Source organism: Pieris napi, chromosome 20, assembly GCF_905475465.1.
Source record: "Pieris napi chromosome 20, ilPieNapi1.2, whole genome shotgun sequence".
NCBI classification, from domain to species: Eukaryota; Metazoa; Arthropoda; class Insecta; order Lepidoptera; family Pieridae; genus Pieris; species Pieris napi.
This window is the reverse complement of record NC_062253.1, coordinates 6,365,853-6,381,361: the sequence shown is the minus strand read 5'-3', so window position 1 is coordinate 6,381,361 and position 15,509 is coordinate 6,365,853. Positions and strand designations below refer to the sequence as shown.

Sequence of the window (15,509 nt, the reverse complement as noted above, 5' to 3'; positions counted from 1 at the left end):
CATTTCATAATTAGAATATTACCGAATGAGATTATATAAAATATTTTTTTAGATTCCTAGCAACACTGACACCTACACTTTGGAAAACCTATTCTGCGGATCCAGATATCAACTTTACGTTACTTCTTACAACGGGTATGTCCTTTATATTTTCGTTTCATTATAAAAAGGCGTTCTGTCTGTGACTACGCGAGGTAAAAATAATTTTCTTGCTGTAAAAAAATACTTATTTCTCATCAAATCTCGTATATTTCAGTATTGGAACAGGCGAAGCGTCCGACGTGGTCATCGCCCGTACTCGTGGATCCAAACCCCCAGTACCTCGTGCCGCTGACTTCATCGAAGTGGGAAGTTCCTCTGTCACCCTTCACCTCAAGCAATGGCTGGATGGAGGCTGCCCCATGAGCCACTTCGTCGTTGAAAATAAGAAAAAGTAAGAAATTTCGATAACATATGTAGTTTTGTTTTTATATATTTTTTATTGAAGTGAAACTTGTTTAGAATCGTTGTGATTTCAAACCGGATGCAACGGAAAAAGCGACAGTGAAAAGAGACAGACACATAAATTAATAGGATTTGGCGTGGGAGAGAGTGAGATAGGAGGCATTATACAGTGTATAAACTTTAAATTAGTGTGTATTTGAACATTTTCTTAAATATAAAAACAGATTTGATGAAAATTCAATAAGTAAGTCAAGTAAGTAGTTTAATTATAAAATTAGATTATTTATCAATTTTATTTACAAATCATTAGTTTTAGAAACTTTTTGAAGTGAAAACTTCGTACTACACTTAATTAAAAGTTTATACACTGTATAATGCTTCCTATCTTATTTTTCCCATCTTGTGAATTTATTTCAAACTTTTATTATTTTAGTTTTTACCAAATTAAAGATTGATATTAAAGTAAAAATAAAAATTTAACATTAAAATATATATTTTTTTAAAGAAAAGATCCCACATTTAGATAGAGAAAAAGTCTAATTTACATATTTTAATTATAAAAACTTTGTTTTTGAAGGTTTCACTTCTACCACGTGTGAATTGGACACATGTTTTTTTTTTAAAAATAAGGTCCTGGTATACTATCTATTCGTACTGATCGACTATAATTATCGAATATCAATCAATTAATCTACATAATAAAATCAAAACTTAAATGGCTATAATATGTTCTCAAATATTTGCAGAGGAGCTGCTGAGTGGAACCAGATCTCGAATGCTGTAAAACCTGGTGGTAACTTTGTAGTACTGGGTATGTATATAATTCATTAACGCCTATACAAGCCGGGTTTTGTTAGATTACCAACCAACCACCAATACGAGTCGTACTTTTCCTATACTAAAGTTAAACCGCCGATGAAACTGATGGATGCCTTGGCTGCCCAGATCTCCTGTCTCATTTTAAATTTTCCGTCCATAGACAGAGAACAAGACATACTACTCATTTCTCGGTTAATACAAATAAAAATAACTTTTTCGTAACGCCCTTAGAATTTGTTTTAGTATACTTATCTCTTTTCCCAATTTGACATTTTTAATAAAACAAAGGACTTCTACAATAATGATGTACAATATAAAGTAAATAGTCACACATACTCTCTCACAAACACGCATGCACACATGCGTACTCACAGACACACCAATATTTATAGGTATTATATTTTACTAGGGTAGGCCGTTCATTGCAATAATTGCAATTTTAAAAGAATTATTCTTTGGTAATACATTTTGTTTTTTAATATTATAGAAGCTTGTCTACCTAAATACGACGGAATTAAAATTGTCGAGCTTGACAGCGTAATTGTTAATCAATATATAGTTATTAAGTCGTAAATAATGTTGGAAACTATTTCAGACCTGGAACCCGCAACTTGGTACGTTTTAAGGATCACCGCACACAACAACGCTGGATTTAACGTCGCTGAATATGAATTCGCTACCCTCACTATGACTGGTGGTGAGTAACTTTGTTCTAAATTCTCCATTTACATTTAAATATTTCCTTTACAAAAATGTTCATAGATATACATATATATATAATCATGATCGGTGGTAAAATCTGAGGAAATTAACAAAAAAAAAAATATTTTATGTAAATCCCGTCCCCCAACGGCACACGTTGAGCTTATAGTTATTTAAATTTTTATCTATTATTTTAATAAGTTACGCCTTTGTTAAAATTTATTACTTGAGTCTTGACTCACATTAACGCTAAGACTGAGGCATTGTATAGGTATCGCGTGCTAGTGGAAATGTCATACACTTTTACTAAAGCAACGTAAATAAATCTTGCAGACGACTAAAAACATTAGCGGAAACTATCTTAGCGTCCTATTAATACATTAAAAATTAAAGAAAATCGATTGCAAAATTGTACCTGAAATGCATTGCCTCAATTTATTTCTATGTATTATTCTTAAACCGAGGTTGCATTTCAGGTACGATTGCGCCAATCCGCGAAGCCGGTGACACGTCACTGACGCCCGAACAGACGCTCAAGATTATCCTCTCGCATCTCAACCTTATTGTGCCCGTAATCGCCGCGATTTTAGTCATTATCATTGCGATCGTCGTGGTCTGCGTTGTTAAAGGCGCGAGGGACCATCACCACAAAGGTAATTTTTCCAGGAACTGTCGCTCCCCTCCCCGGAAACTCTGACGATAAGGAACTGCCCCCGTGGGTCAAGGCCTGGCTGGAACCGGAGGTCCTTGTCCCGATATTGGCGACTATTGTCGTTTTCATCGTCGGAATGGTCGTGATCTGTTTGACGTTGGCACGTAGAAACACTCCTCACAGACTGCGAGGTCAGAAGGACGTATACTGTATGTATGGTGGCATGATCACCGCTTTTTATTACTTTGTGCTAGAAATTTCGATCGCAGCAATTTTTATTTTTCATGTATCATCCCTCACTATAATTCCTGTTCTGATATAATTTGCGCTCATTAATTAAATGTTCAATTGAATGCTATACGAAAGTAATGCTGCCGGTATGGATAGTATAGAATTTCCGTTATTATTGAAGTGAAACTTCTTTATCGGGGTTGGAAAAAAATTTAGTGTAACATTTTTGCGTTACGCGTCACATTTTTCCGTTACGCGCCATCTTTTGAAGTGAAACTTCTTTATTGACGTATGGGAGAAATTTTGTAGCAGGTTACGCGCCATGTTGCTTTTTGAAGTCAAACTTCTTTATCGGCGTTGGAAAAAAAATTTACACACATTTGTCACATTTTTCAGTTACGCGCCATCTTTTTCTTGTCCCTACCACGGTTGATCCGAAGAGATTCGAAGCCATTAGTAACAAAAATATATAATAACGATAACAATGATAGTAATACTAATAATTCTATTACAATTAATGAAATTCTGTAATAATCTTTACTACATAGTAGTACAGTAATAAGTTAAAATGAAATAATTGTATTTGTATTCATGTCTATGATAATAATAGCCTTTTGTTAAACTTTATCTAATTTAACTTTATTTAACCAATTTCTGTAAAGTTGCATATAGTAGATCGTTTTTCGAAAAATAAGGTCATAAAGAAGTTTCACTTCTTACGTGTGTACACCTAGTACACAGTCCCTTAATTATAATTGTATGAATAGATGATGCGGTATACAACGCATCCCAAGCTGCATTAGGCGGCGGCGCCGGAACCTTGGACAAGCGTGGCGGACTTCGTGATGAATTAGGATACATCGCACCCCCCAACAGGAAACTTCCCCCCGTACCAGGATCTAACTACAACACATGCGACCGTGTTAAGCGACAGGCTGTTATTAGTAAGTATAACGACAAAAGAATCACCAAATATTTCTAAAGTGTATATCTTGGTACAAGGATATGATGGTACAATACTTACTAATATAGAAGATTGTGGTGTCTTGTACGAAAGGTGATGGTTATTTAAGAATATGGTATAGAAAGTTAGTATTAAACAAAGGAACACATTTTTGAGAAGGTCTCTATACCGGTCTGTCGTTCAGGGTTGTCAGATTTAAGTTATTTTCAATAATAAATAAGAGTTCGTTCAAAAATACGATCTAAAACTAATAGAATATCAGCCCTTGACAGCAATTAAAATATCTACTCAACTAAATAAGTTGAAGAGGTTTGTATTTTATTGTTTATAGTCCCCAAATCCTTTTACATGTATATCAATCACTCTACTAGAGCACTATATTTTGTTGCCGAATTTTAGAGTTTTTTTCGCCCCCTAATATGTTCTAATTTTGTTATATTTACATGGTGGCTGTTCGCTTATGGTTACAGTCATATTATGTTTTGGCTATAATCCTTTTATTTGTGATGTTTCGTTTAATTTAATTTGCATTACTGTGACACAAAGAGGATTCGTCAAAGCATAAATCAAGGTATGTGGTGTATGGTATTCTTTCAAACATCTCCAAAATCATACATAAAAATAAAATACTGTATAATGTATAATAAATTAAATACATAGCCTAACATTATCAATTATATTAAAGGTGGTAAGTTGTTTGAAAGAATGAAACGTTACGATTACAGAATGTGCATACAATATTTGCGAATAAGGTTTATTTTCAGTAACAGTATTTAGAATTGGTCAACTAAACCTGTAGTCATAGTAAATATTTAAAATTAGAACATGCACGTTGTATGCACGTTATGTACGTATACGTGTACGTAGCATGCGTAACACAGTAGTGTGGTTCAGTGGGTGCTCATTCGACGTGGGATCCGCGAAGACATCACTATGAGCGCATTCGACGCACGCGTCTACGCAGGACTGGATCTGGTGATACAATATCAACAGGTAAGTCTTAAATAGAATCGTGCCATCATATATATAATGGCACTGTTCGAAGTGTAGTTTGTCTGAGTGTAGAGTGAGCAGAATGGAGATTTTGAACTATTTTGTTTTGATTGGAAGTCATTTGAGTTAGTAAAACTCAAAATCGAATCAAACATAACCTTCACTTCAAACTTGCACAATGGTAAATAGGCAATCGCCACATTTTTTTAATATTCGCCAGAAGTATTTAAAAATAGAATGTTAATGTAAGAAAAATAGTAAAAATGAATAATCATATTGCCTATTAACCCAAAATGGTAGTAGAGATAAATACGAATCTTTTATCAGTTTGATTTGTGAGCTTCAAATATTCTTACTTGTCTCTATATTACAGCTTAACTCCGTAGTAGTAGTTGCTTTGTAGATAGTAAATAGTGATAAGCATGATTTATACTAACCAGACTATGATTTCATGTAAGTATTTACAATATGTGTGTACCTTACAGGTGTGACGCGTTCGCTTATTTCTTAACCTCAGTTTATTTTTTATTTGCGTTTTGTTGTTATTTCTTAACAAGAATTTAACCGTTTTAGGTATCTTTAAATTCCTTAAATAATACGTAATCTATACATATTATGTTTACGTAAATCTTTTAAAAAAACTGAAAATATATGAAAATTGGAGAACAAACTTAATAAAGATTTTTACTTGAATTTTCCAGGCATGGAAGACGAAATCTGCCCCTACGCAACGTTCCACTTACTAGGCTTCCGTGAGGAAATGGACCCCAGCAAGGCTATCGCGTTCCCCCACCACCACCCGTCCCACGCTGGCACTTTGGCCCACCCACACCCACACCCACACCATCCAGCACACTCACGCGCAGGATCTCAGAGCATGGTACGTATGGAAATACTTTTAACGTCCGGCAAAAATAATGTATGCCCTTTATGATGATAAAGATACGTACTGATACATCGAAAATAGGTTTTCTACCAAAATAACATTAGACAAAACATATTAACACTGTAATGCATAACCAAACTGAATTCGTTTATATGTATATCCTTAAATTATCTATACTTTTACTTTAACGGAAAATAAGAAACGTTTGGATTTGTAAAATCAAACTTTGTTTAATTTTTTTAGGAAAAAATTTAAATGATATTCATAATAACTTCTACCAACATACATAACTATTAATTAATTATCTTGAGCATTCGTGTGGGATATTGGTTGGAACAAAAACATTATTATGTTTTGAATAGTACGATATACAATTTTTTAGGTATTGTTAAGTAGATAAGTCGACCAATGTGTGTCGTCATTATTGTTTAGGTTATTAACCATACGCAAAAGTTCACGCCACAATAACTATACATTAATTGTTAATCCCATTCCAGCCCCGTGCTAACAGTCGCTACGCCCGCAAGAACTCTCAAGGAGGACAAAGTGCTATCTACTCGACCGCTCCCGAATACGATGACCCTGCCACTTGCGCTGAAGAGGACCAATACGTAAGTTATTCACAATTGCAGATTATGAGGTCTCGGTGAGGAATTAATGTATAACCTGATTCCAAAAAAATTTACGGACTTTAATTTAATAAAACTACACTGTATATTTATTTATCTTTGTTATTAATATCCCCTTCAGAAATATGCGAATACGTATCTGAAGTCTTAGGTTTATATTCTAATTCGTATCTCAAGTCACAATGACGTCGTAAGCGCTGTCAAATATGTCAAACTTCGTACAGAAATAAATAAATTAGTCAAATTTTAGTGCGATCGACGTTCTAGAGTACGAGCCGTAGTGTCTCAAAAACTACGTGATCTATACTCATAAAACTACTATTCCCTTTGTTGGACTATACCTAATTTATTATCTCCATATTATTTCTAGTTTTCGATTAGTTGGACAAACATACATACACGATATACTGATAACGTCCTTATATTATTAAAATATTCATTTCTCCTATTCTCATGATACTCCGGTCGCGTCGAACATCTGACCGATACATGACTATATCGCTCTTACTAAGGGTAAGATTTAGAGACGAGACTAAATGATTTACGAATGTCAAAATCTAATAACATTTGACGACGACGACGACAATTTTGATTTTATACGTGAGCCAGTTGTCTCATGTCTGAATCTGAAGGCCAGTCTCGATAGAGATAAGTCGCCGAGTCGGCCTGAATTCATTATTTTACGTAACCACAGCGTGCCCGCTACTCACGTCCGATGTACGCATGCGGCCCCGAGTACGACGAGCCCGCTTGTTGCCAACCCGAAGACGAACAGTACACTGGCGCTTACGGCACTCCCTACTCTGACCACTACGGATCCCGACCCAGCATTGGTATGACTACTATAAAGATATTTAATTAAAGGATTTTTATTTTACTTAAAAAAACATAGCCTTGGTTTAAGATATCTGATTTATTTTCTTGATCTTTATAAGGAACTAGCTGACCTGTCGAACATCGTACCGCCTTACAGTCGATTCTTTATTTGTTTAAAATACTTATTCCGCTATTCGGGACACCGGTCTAGCTAAGATAAAAAAAGAAAGTTGATAAGACAACACATACATTATGTCAAAAAATAAAAATGTACCTTTCCGGAACCCCTCCGCTAACACTTGAACTTTATGCTATGGTATTAAAGTTCAAATTGACTTTTAAGTATTATTACGAATATTTTGTATGGGAATATAGAAAAGTGTTGTTTTTAGACTTTTTCACTCAATTTTTTTTAATTTTTCTCCGTAAGAAACATCCTCGTACTTCAAGGTATATTATAAAAAAAAAAAATCAGACAAATCGGTCAAGCCGTTTTCATGTTATGTCGTGACAACGGAAAACGGGTTTCATTTATATATATATAGATAACTTTGTGTCCTGACACTCGCCGTGGATTTTAAACGTTTTCCTCGTGATAATTTTCTTCATAGTATGAGTAATTAATTGCACATAGATGGAGAAATCATTTGGTAGGCGGGGTTAAAGCGGCCGACGTTGGTTGGCGCGCCTAACTTAGCTGACTTAGGTTTGTCGCTAGGTCTATTAAATAATACTTTTAATTCTGACTTAACGGTGTAATTTCGATTCATTGATAATAGATTAATTGCGCACAATAAAAAATCATATTGCAATAAATCGCAGGTACCCGCAAATGCGGCGGATCTCCCGAGCCTCCCCCACCCCCACCCCGCAACGCGAACAACGACAACAACTGCTCTTCCTCCTTCAACGAAAGCAAGGACTCCAACGAAATCTCCGAAGCCGAATGCGACCAGCCACGGAACTACCCTGGTACGTATAGTTAACACACTGGCTCAACTGTATTAAAATGGATCCATGGATAAAATTACCAGTTAGATTTTTTAAATAATTTGACGTGTCTTTTTAAGAAAACTTTTCTTAACCTGCCACAAAATTACATCAAAATCTGTATGAAACAAACACAACGGATATTTTTTTAAATTATATGTCAAACATTACATGACTTATTTTAATATAAATCTATAAATTTTCTTAAGGCTTTTTCCAAATAATTAACTGAATTGGTCCATGCGCACATGGGCGACACGTGAACAGAAGACGGTAACGTTTTAAAATAAATAATAGTTTTTTCCCCTTTTAATTTAACTTGTGACTGACCGCATGCAATTGTTTAATATAACTACGTGAAGTTTCAGCTTTTAGACTTTATGGCAATTGGCTTAAATTTGTGTTCAAAATTTTATATTTTTTTTATAATGGCAAGATTAGTAAGAATTTAAATTGACTAATTTCGCCATATTTAGAATTACGGGATCCTTTAATATTTCTTCCTAAAATGTTTCGTCACGCTTAGATGTGATTGTGTTAACTAAATCTTTCTAAAATGGTTTGGTAGATTTAGTTCATGTTTCAGAATTATCACAAACAATATCCAAATGTAATATTAACCTTACTTTTTAAAATAGGCTATTTGACAGTATCATTAAGTGATGTACATTAAAATCATGGCTTTAAAAGGCGTTGTGAAGTAAAAGTACTTATTAATAATCAATGATTTATAAAAAAACAAAATATTGATTTTTATGCGTCACGTGACACGAAACGGTCACACATTAGTCGATTCGACGATGACGTAGGATGCAAATACATAATATGTTTTCGCCTGTCTAATCCTAATACTGTATTTCCATGGAGTCAATTTTTGTCATAAATATAAATATTCGTGTATATTAAAAATGGTAGTTAACAAGTAAAAAACTTTGTCAGTTTACGCTGTAAACTAGTGCGACGCCATCTTTTTTTACCGTTTTGGCGGGTTCCTGAAATCTTTTATTTAAATTTTTGTGTCATCAATTACAATTAACTTTAAATTGGTTATATTTTGAAATCTTGTCAAATAGCCTATTGTCTTCCTTATAAAAGCCATAGAGGTTTAAAATATTGGGTATTGTATGCGATGTCTGCGTAGAAGGCAGGTCAAGTCGTGTTAGTGTAGATGCGTCGTGACTTGTATGTTGTTACAGTCAGGGCCCACACTGCCAAGGACGGCTTGCACACCGAGGAAATGAGAAAACTCATTGACAGGTCAGTTCCACCAGACTTGTCCCACTGAGTGTCTTTTTGACTACTTTTGTACCACCGATTGTCACTGGATTACACTTGTATCACTGTCAATTATTGGCGACAGTACTAATTTAAAAGTTTTAAGAATATTACCATAACTTGTTGTGCAATAATCTAACTTACACTTGCACTCGAATTTTAGTATGTTAACTGCCTCCTTGCGTGTGCGCACAAAAGCGCAATGACGATAGTCTAACACAATAGGTTTTAACTGACGAAGCATCGTGTATAGAGTATGTATTAAGCATGTATTATGTTCTGCATCCATGATCAACAGGAAACAGTAAGTCAATGTATGTCCACAAAATAGTTCGCTGAATGTTCTTTTGCCTGAAATTTTTGTTTAACCTTTGTGGCTAACACTTAACCGACCGTGCACTAAGATTTTGTTTCGCTAACATTGGTCAAATGTCATTGTTTTAACACTTGTTTCACTTGCGCTCAGGGATTACCTAATCATTTACTTAGATCTATATAATCAATAGCAATAGTACATAATCAATATTTAGCCAGCTTATTTTTCTTCACGATTTTATTTCGCTATTAGCGAATGAAGAAAATGGCTCAAACTTTGCATTTTTTTAATAGAGCGCATAAATACATGTAGATTTATTGAAATTGTATTCTATCATTTGTAAGTACCAGAAATACGTAAAAAACTCAAATCCAATACCTCATTTGTGTGACATTTCCCATTAGATAACCTGTGTGTTCCCCCGTACGCCTTATTAGAATTATTTAATAATTGATGTTAAACATTACAGACCAGAAGCAAACACCCCAATCCCCCAGCAAGCAGTCCACGGGCGGGGACTCACAGCCTACGATACTGTGGCAGTGTAACCTATAAATTGCTTATAGGATTCTCATACGCCCAATATTTTTTCTGCAGATGATCACGACCGCGCTGTACGCTCTTGCCTAAGAGTTTAACCAATAGTTTGCATTTAAGCGAGTTGCTTTGCTTGCGCATTTCGCCAGCGAGCAGCGGGGTCGTTGTCTTTTCTTACTTGGTGTGTGATTTTTGTATCCCAAAATGCCAGATTTAACGCACTATGGTGCCATCATTCGTTAGCGTCTTACAGAGTTGGGAACGACCGTTCTCCCGTAGTGAACCCTCGAAACGTCATTGCGTAGCGTTGCCATGCTTATCGGAAAATTATGGTTGTGTTAGATATTTCAAATTGATAAATTCCTTTAGAATCGTGACGTATAATCAACTGGTGAGGTGTTCCCGACCTTGTGCTGTGACGGCAATCGAAACGTTTTTTTGATCTTATTTGTTTAGCTTAATTTGAACGAGGCTGCGCTTGGGGTGTTTTAATTAAGCTCAACATGTAATAACGATGTGATATTTTGTATTTACCCATTTTTATGTGAACTAACATTAACGTTATTTATATATTTGTAAGTCAGACAACGCGACCGCGGTCGATATTAATGCTTCCTTTTAAATGTTTAAGTTTTAATAGTGCTTTTTACCATTTGCGTTATTATTGTTTTACGTACACAAACACTACTAGTAAGGATAGGTTTAAGCATTTTATTCGTAATTATTAATCAACTCTTAATAATACTGTATAATCGGTAGTTAGTTTGTAAGCATTTAATATTCGGGTTATTATAACTTATACCCGTATGGGTTTAGCATTTTCTTTTCCTAATCACAAAATTATGTAAAATATGTATTACCCTAATCGATTATACACAATAAGGTGCATTTTTTAATCATATTAATCGTTCTATGAAATGACGTAGGTTTAAGGCACTCGAGTGCCGTTTTCTAGATGTCTCCCTTCGTGTTGTGTCGTGTAAGCTTTGCAATTAGGCTCTTAGATAGGTTTTCGCGACTTCCTAGCAAACGATTTCTTCTATAAACCTTCCAAGTAGACTTTGGATAAATTAAAATTTAAGGAATACTATTCGAAATTTAGATTGTTCAAAATCAGGTTTGAACTTAAGATAAGTGACTGAGTTTTTACTAATTTTGGTTAGCTTATACGAATTTCATTTGCGGCTTTACGATTTTGGATTTTTGCAAAAGTCATTCGCTATTTGCAACTAACCGTTTGTACCAAAGTGTTTTGTGTTGAAATAAAGTACTCAATGTCAACTAAATCGACTTTTATTTCGTATCGATTCACCTTTACATTCACATTGATAATTTGTTACATTAAATAGTTCACAGAATTAATTTAAGGCATTTACGCAGTTGCAGCTTTAACAATTTCTTCGGCGACTTCCACTGCGATCGCTGCTTCGGCTTTGGCCTGAAAATAAATTAAAGGAGTATAATCATTTTTTTTTAAATAACTGGACATATGAAATCGAAATTTAGTTTTTATCCACTCATAAAACAAAAAATATCTACTTATTTACAATTATTCTTATTTTTAATTTAATTTTATTTATTGTACACCGTTACACACGATTTACTCACACTTCTAACTTTAATATTATTATTATTATTTTTCTACTTGGTATTATAATTATTTATTTTATTTTATTAGAGGCGCAAACTAGCTGCTGTGGTGTCTGGCAGAAGGACCATCGCTGTGGAACTTTTTGCTCCTCAGCATAATGAGCCAGGGCCCAATTAAAACCACAGTACACACACATTGCACACTTGAAGCGAACCGAATGGCCAAAGGGAATTTTTAATTTTTATTGTTTTTGATATGTCTTATTTTGAGTTTTGTTATTTTGTGTGTTAATGTGTGTGTGGTTTTGTTTGTAATAAATGTTATGTCTATGTCTAAATCTGGATTAAACACTAATGGAAGTGATTGTGAGAATTGTATATACATATCATTTTTTTAATAAAAATTTTATTTATTCTCTTTGCATTTGGTAAGTTTAAAAGTTATTAGTTGTCTTTGCTAATTTTTTTTTTATATCATCTTTTTGTACTGCAAGGTTTTGCACTCTTGCAATAAACATTTATTTTTACTGTTTTCTTTAATTCTGGTTGCCTGGAAGAGTTGCCGCTCGTCGCAACATTTTTCTTAAAGATTATTGTTATTAATTTAATTATTTTGCCAAAAAGTAAAAATAAACAAATATAATAAATTTTCTAACAAACATTGAGATTCTGCAGTCATGTCAAATTCATTAAAAACTTATTACATAGTAATCAATTCTGAGTTTGTTAAAGCTATACAAGTTAAGCTAAATGTTTTTACTGTGTCTCTTTACTCTGTGTTGTTATATAATATAGAACAGAACTCGTAATTAAATTGCTGTGTTGGAATTAAATATCAAACTTTAAATTTTGAACCAATTCTATTAAACTTAAACAAGTTTTTTGTATTGTTTTATCACACTCTCACATATGTATAAGGACAAAAATAAACCATATTATACAATGAGTGTGTGTATTGTGATTCGCAGAGGTTTATTGGGAAATATACCTTTTCATTGGCAGCAGAGTTCAATGCTGATTGCGCCTTGCTTAGGGTCTCTTGTGCTGCTGCTCTGTCAAGGTTTTCTAATGGGTGCGCTTCCTCAGCAAGGACCTAATCAATAAAACAAGGTTTAACATTAGTTAGTCACAAATATGTTGAAACATTTGGTTGTAATGCATACATCCAATGGCGATGGCAATATCAACTTATTGGTTGATTAATCTTCTTTGCAAGCCTGAGGTCGAAGGATCAAACGCTGACTGTGCACCATTACACTTTCTGTCTATATGTGCTATTAACACTTACATTTGGATTGAAATCATGATGAAAGCGAGTAACAATAGACCCAAAAATTCAACAGCATGTGTCATACACAGAAAGCGGATCACCTATTTGTCTATTATAAGAAAAACAAATGATTAAGTTTGTAGTGCTACTTTTTTTTAAGAAATCTAAAAATATATAAATTAAATGTGTATAAGGATAATTAAATGTTACCTGAACAGATGAGTCTTCGTTAACAGTAATAGTTCCTGATGACACAAAGATTTTGTTCTGTTTTCCATCGTTTTCTAGTACTGTCACAACACCGGGCCTGAGAACCGCTGTCGAAAAAATAAAACAAAAAATTTGTATTTAAAGTAGAGTACGAGAAAGTAGGTAAAGTAAGAGTTAGTTCATCTATTGTTTAGCTGATTGTCAAATTGCATAATGTGTTAGACTTTATGGGAAGAAAAGAGAACAGTCATGTGATTTGAATGCAGTGTTAAATAACCTTTTTGTTATGTTGACAACACCATAATAGTTTGACTGTGATCTAAATATGTAATATACCAAAATTAATATTAATTTTTTTTTTAAATATATGAAATGATGTATTAACAAGCATTACATTACGCTTAACTGCAATGGCAGCAGCTTTAATTCAAGTGCACTTGCAACACCAGTGGCTCTACCACCTCGACTACTCCATTATTGTTGCCATATTTTAGTATTGGTTATGTGATGAAAGGGCCAGTTTAATGAACCAGAATTTAACAATATAACACCCTGGTAGGTGTTCTATTAGCAGTGGCACAGACTAAACATATATGGTTAATTTTTTACTTATGAAATATATTTTTACTTTTACAATACTGATTGTATTGTAACATTAATTGAAAGATTATGTCTATGAAAAATGCATTTGCATAGAAATGTTAAGATTTAAAAATTGCCAAACTCATTGCAGAGCTGCAATGGGCTTTAAAAAGTTACAAAATAACACATACCAAGAGTGGGCACATGCTTAGGGAGGATACCAAAAGCACCACTAAATGATGGTACATCTACTTGTTTTACAGCTTGCTTGTCGTAGAAGACCTGCAAATATTAAGTGCTTATTTAAGATATATACCAGGTACGCATGTACTTAGCAATAACTATTTAACCTGAGGCTACTTTTTAACATGACTTGTTTCCATGAATATATTTAGATTCTGGAAAAACTGTTGAGAGAAATAGAATCACAAAACATAAGTTTCATCAATTACACATCCTAAAAATATGAAAATAAAATTAAAAAAATACACCTGACCTGAAACAAGAATAAGATCCCAGATTTTTACTTACTTTGTTGCCAGCAGCAAATGTGAGTGCCATTTCACCCTCTTTAATTGCTGGTGCATCAGCATAGCTACGAATTTGTACCTTCCGGAACACACTTCTTAACGAAGAACGCAAAGCTGAAGTCATTCTGGAAGTACATAACCTAGTGAATTTTAATAGTACTGACAAATGTATATATAAGTAATAAATCCATATACCTATATATTAGTGCAAAAACTGCTTAAGAACAGCTAAAAATGTAAATAAAGTATACAATTATTTTTTTAGACTACGAAACCCAAAACTTAAAAACATTCGATTATGTAATAAAATAATTTCTGATCACTTTTTAATGGAAAAAGAAATTATATATATAGAAATGCAGTTGTAACATGGCACTTACTTTAAAGAAGAGTTCAATACTACAAAATTGCAAGAATTTATCAGGCAAATGGCCTTTTATAAAATCCAAATTGGTTAATTTCTATCTTCTCTACCAACTTCCACCAATAAAACTCAGTTGAATACGAATGACAATTGGCATTTGACAACTGACAACTTAATAGTAGAGATGCTAATCAGCCATATATTTTTTTTTTCCTTCATGGCTCTGGCACGGTTTGTGCATTAGCCAGCGTCAAGTAGGTACATAAATCAACCATATAGAAAAAAAAAGAGATGCTAATCTGGGGGTCTAGACAAGATGGCTTAACAGTAGTGTTAAGTAAATGTAGAAAGTCGAAAACTAAATTTGTATGAAAATTACATCTCGTGTCGACAGTCGGTAGCCTAGGCACTAAAGGCGTGCCGCGTGAGTCGGGATACAATAAGCGATGCCATGACAATGCTACGAAAAGACACTCATTAACGCTAACGCTATTCGGTAGCCAACGGCCAATTAATGTTTCGGCAGTGTAGAAAAAACGGCGTTTATCTGCCATGTTTTTGCGTGATCACAAAAGCTGCTGTTTGAAATAATTCAGTACAACTATCGCCATCTTTAATGACTACCGTTTTAAAAACATGTCATATTTTGGACGTTTTAACTAATAGGTTTTTATGTAATTATCTGGCTTTTTTAAACGTTCTCGTATAA

At 33.9% G+C, this 15,509-nt stretch overlaps 2 protein-coding genes across 51 annotated transcripts in view; one reads left to right on the top strand and one right to left on the bottom strand.

Moving 5' to 3' along the window:
• LOC125059791 (Down syndrome cell adhesion molecule-like protein Dscam2) overlaps positions 1-11,540 on the top strand; it is a 73,745-nt gene extending 62,205 nt beyond the window's left edge. For 25 of the 50 annotated variants that reach the window (XM_047664359.1, XM_047664358.1, XM_047664357.1 and 22 more), the window contains exons 29-42: positions 53-135; positions 257-433; positions 1,191-1,255; positions 1,859-1,960; positions 2,632-2,826; positions 3,616-3,792; positions 4,707-4,805; positions 5,507-5,685; positions 6,189-6,302; positions 7,015-7,153; positions 7,959-8,108; positions 8,394-8,399; positions 9,323-9,383; positions 10,187-11,540. In XM_047664359.1, the coding sequence (XP_047520315.1) occupies positions 53-135; positions 257-433; positions 1,191-1,255; positions 1,859-1,960; positions 2,632-2,826; positions 3,616-3,792; positions 4,707-4,805; positions 5,507-5,685; positions 6,189-6,302; positions 7,015-7,153; positions 7,959-8,108; positions 8,394-8,399; positions 9,323-9,383; positions 10,187-10,265 (1,626 nt within the window). In that variant the 3' untranslated portion in view covers positions 10,266-11,540. The other 25 variants (XM_047664361.1, XM_047664407.1, XM_047664401.1 and 22 more) reach the window with 6 other exon arrangements.
• On the bottom strand, positions 11,532-14,968 carry LOC125059794 (ATP synthase subunit delta, mitochondrial). The gene is made up of 6 exons (XM_047664411.1): positions 14,817-14,968; positions 14,438-14,561; positions 14,098-14,188; positions 13,325-13,431; positions 12,833-12,937; positions 11,532-11,692 (listed from the first exon to the last, which is right to left on the bottom strand). The coding sequence occupies exons 2-6, from the start codon at positions 14,558-14,560 to the stop codon at positions 11,627-11,629; spliced, it is 492 nt and encodes a 163-aa protein (XP_047520367.1). The 5' UTR covers position 14,561; positions 14,817-14,968; the 3' UTR covers positions 11,532-11,626.
• Between the last annotated feature and the right edge of the window lie 541 nt (positions 14,969-15,509).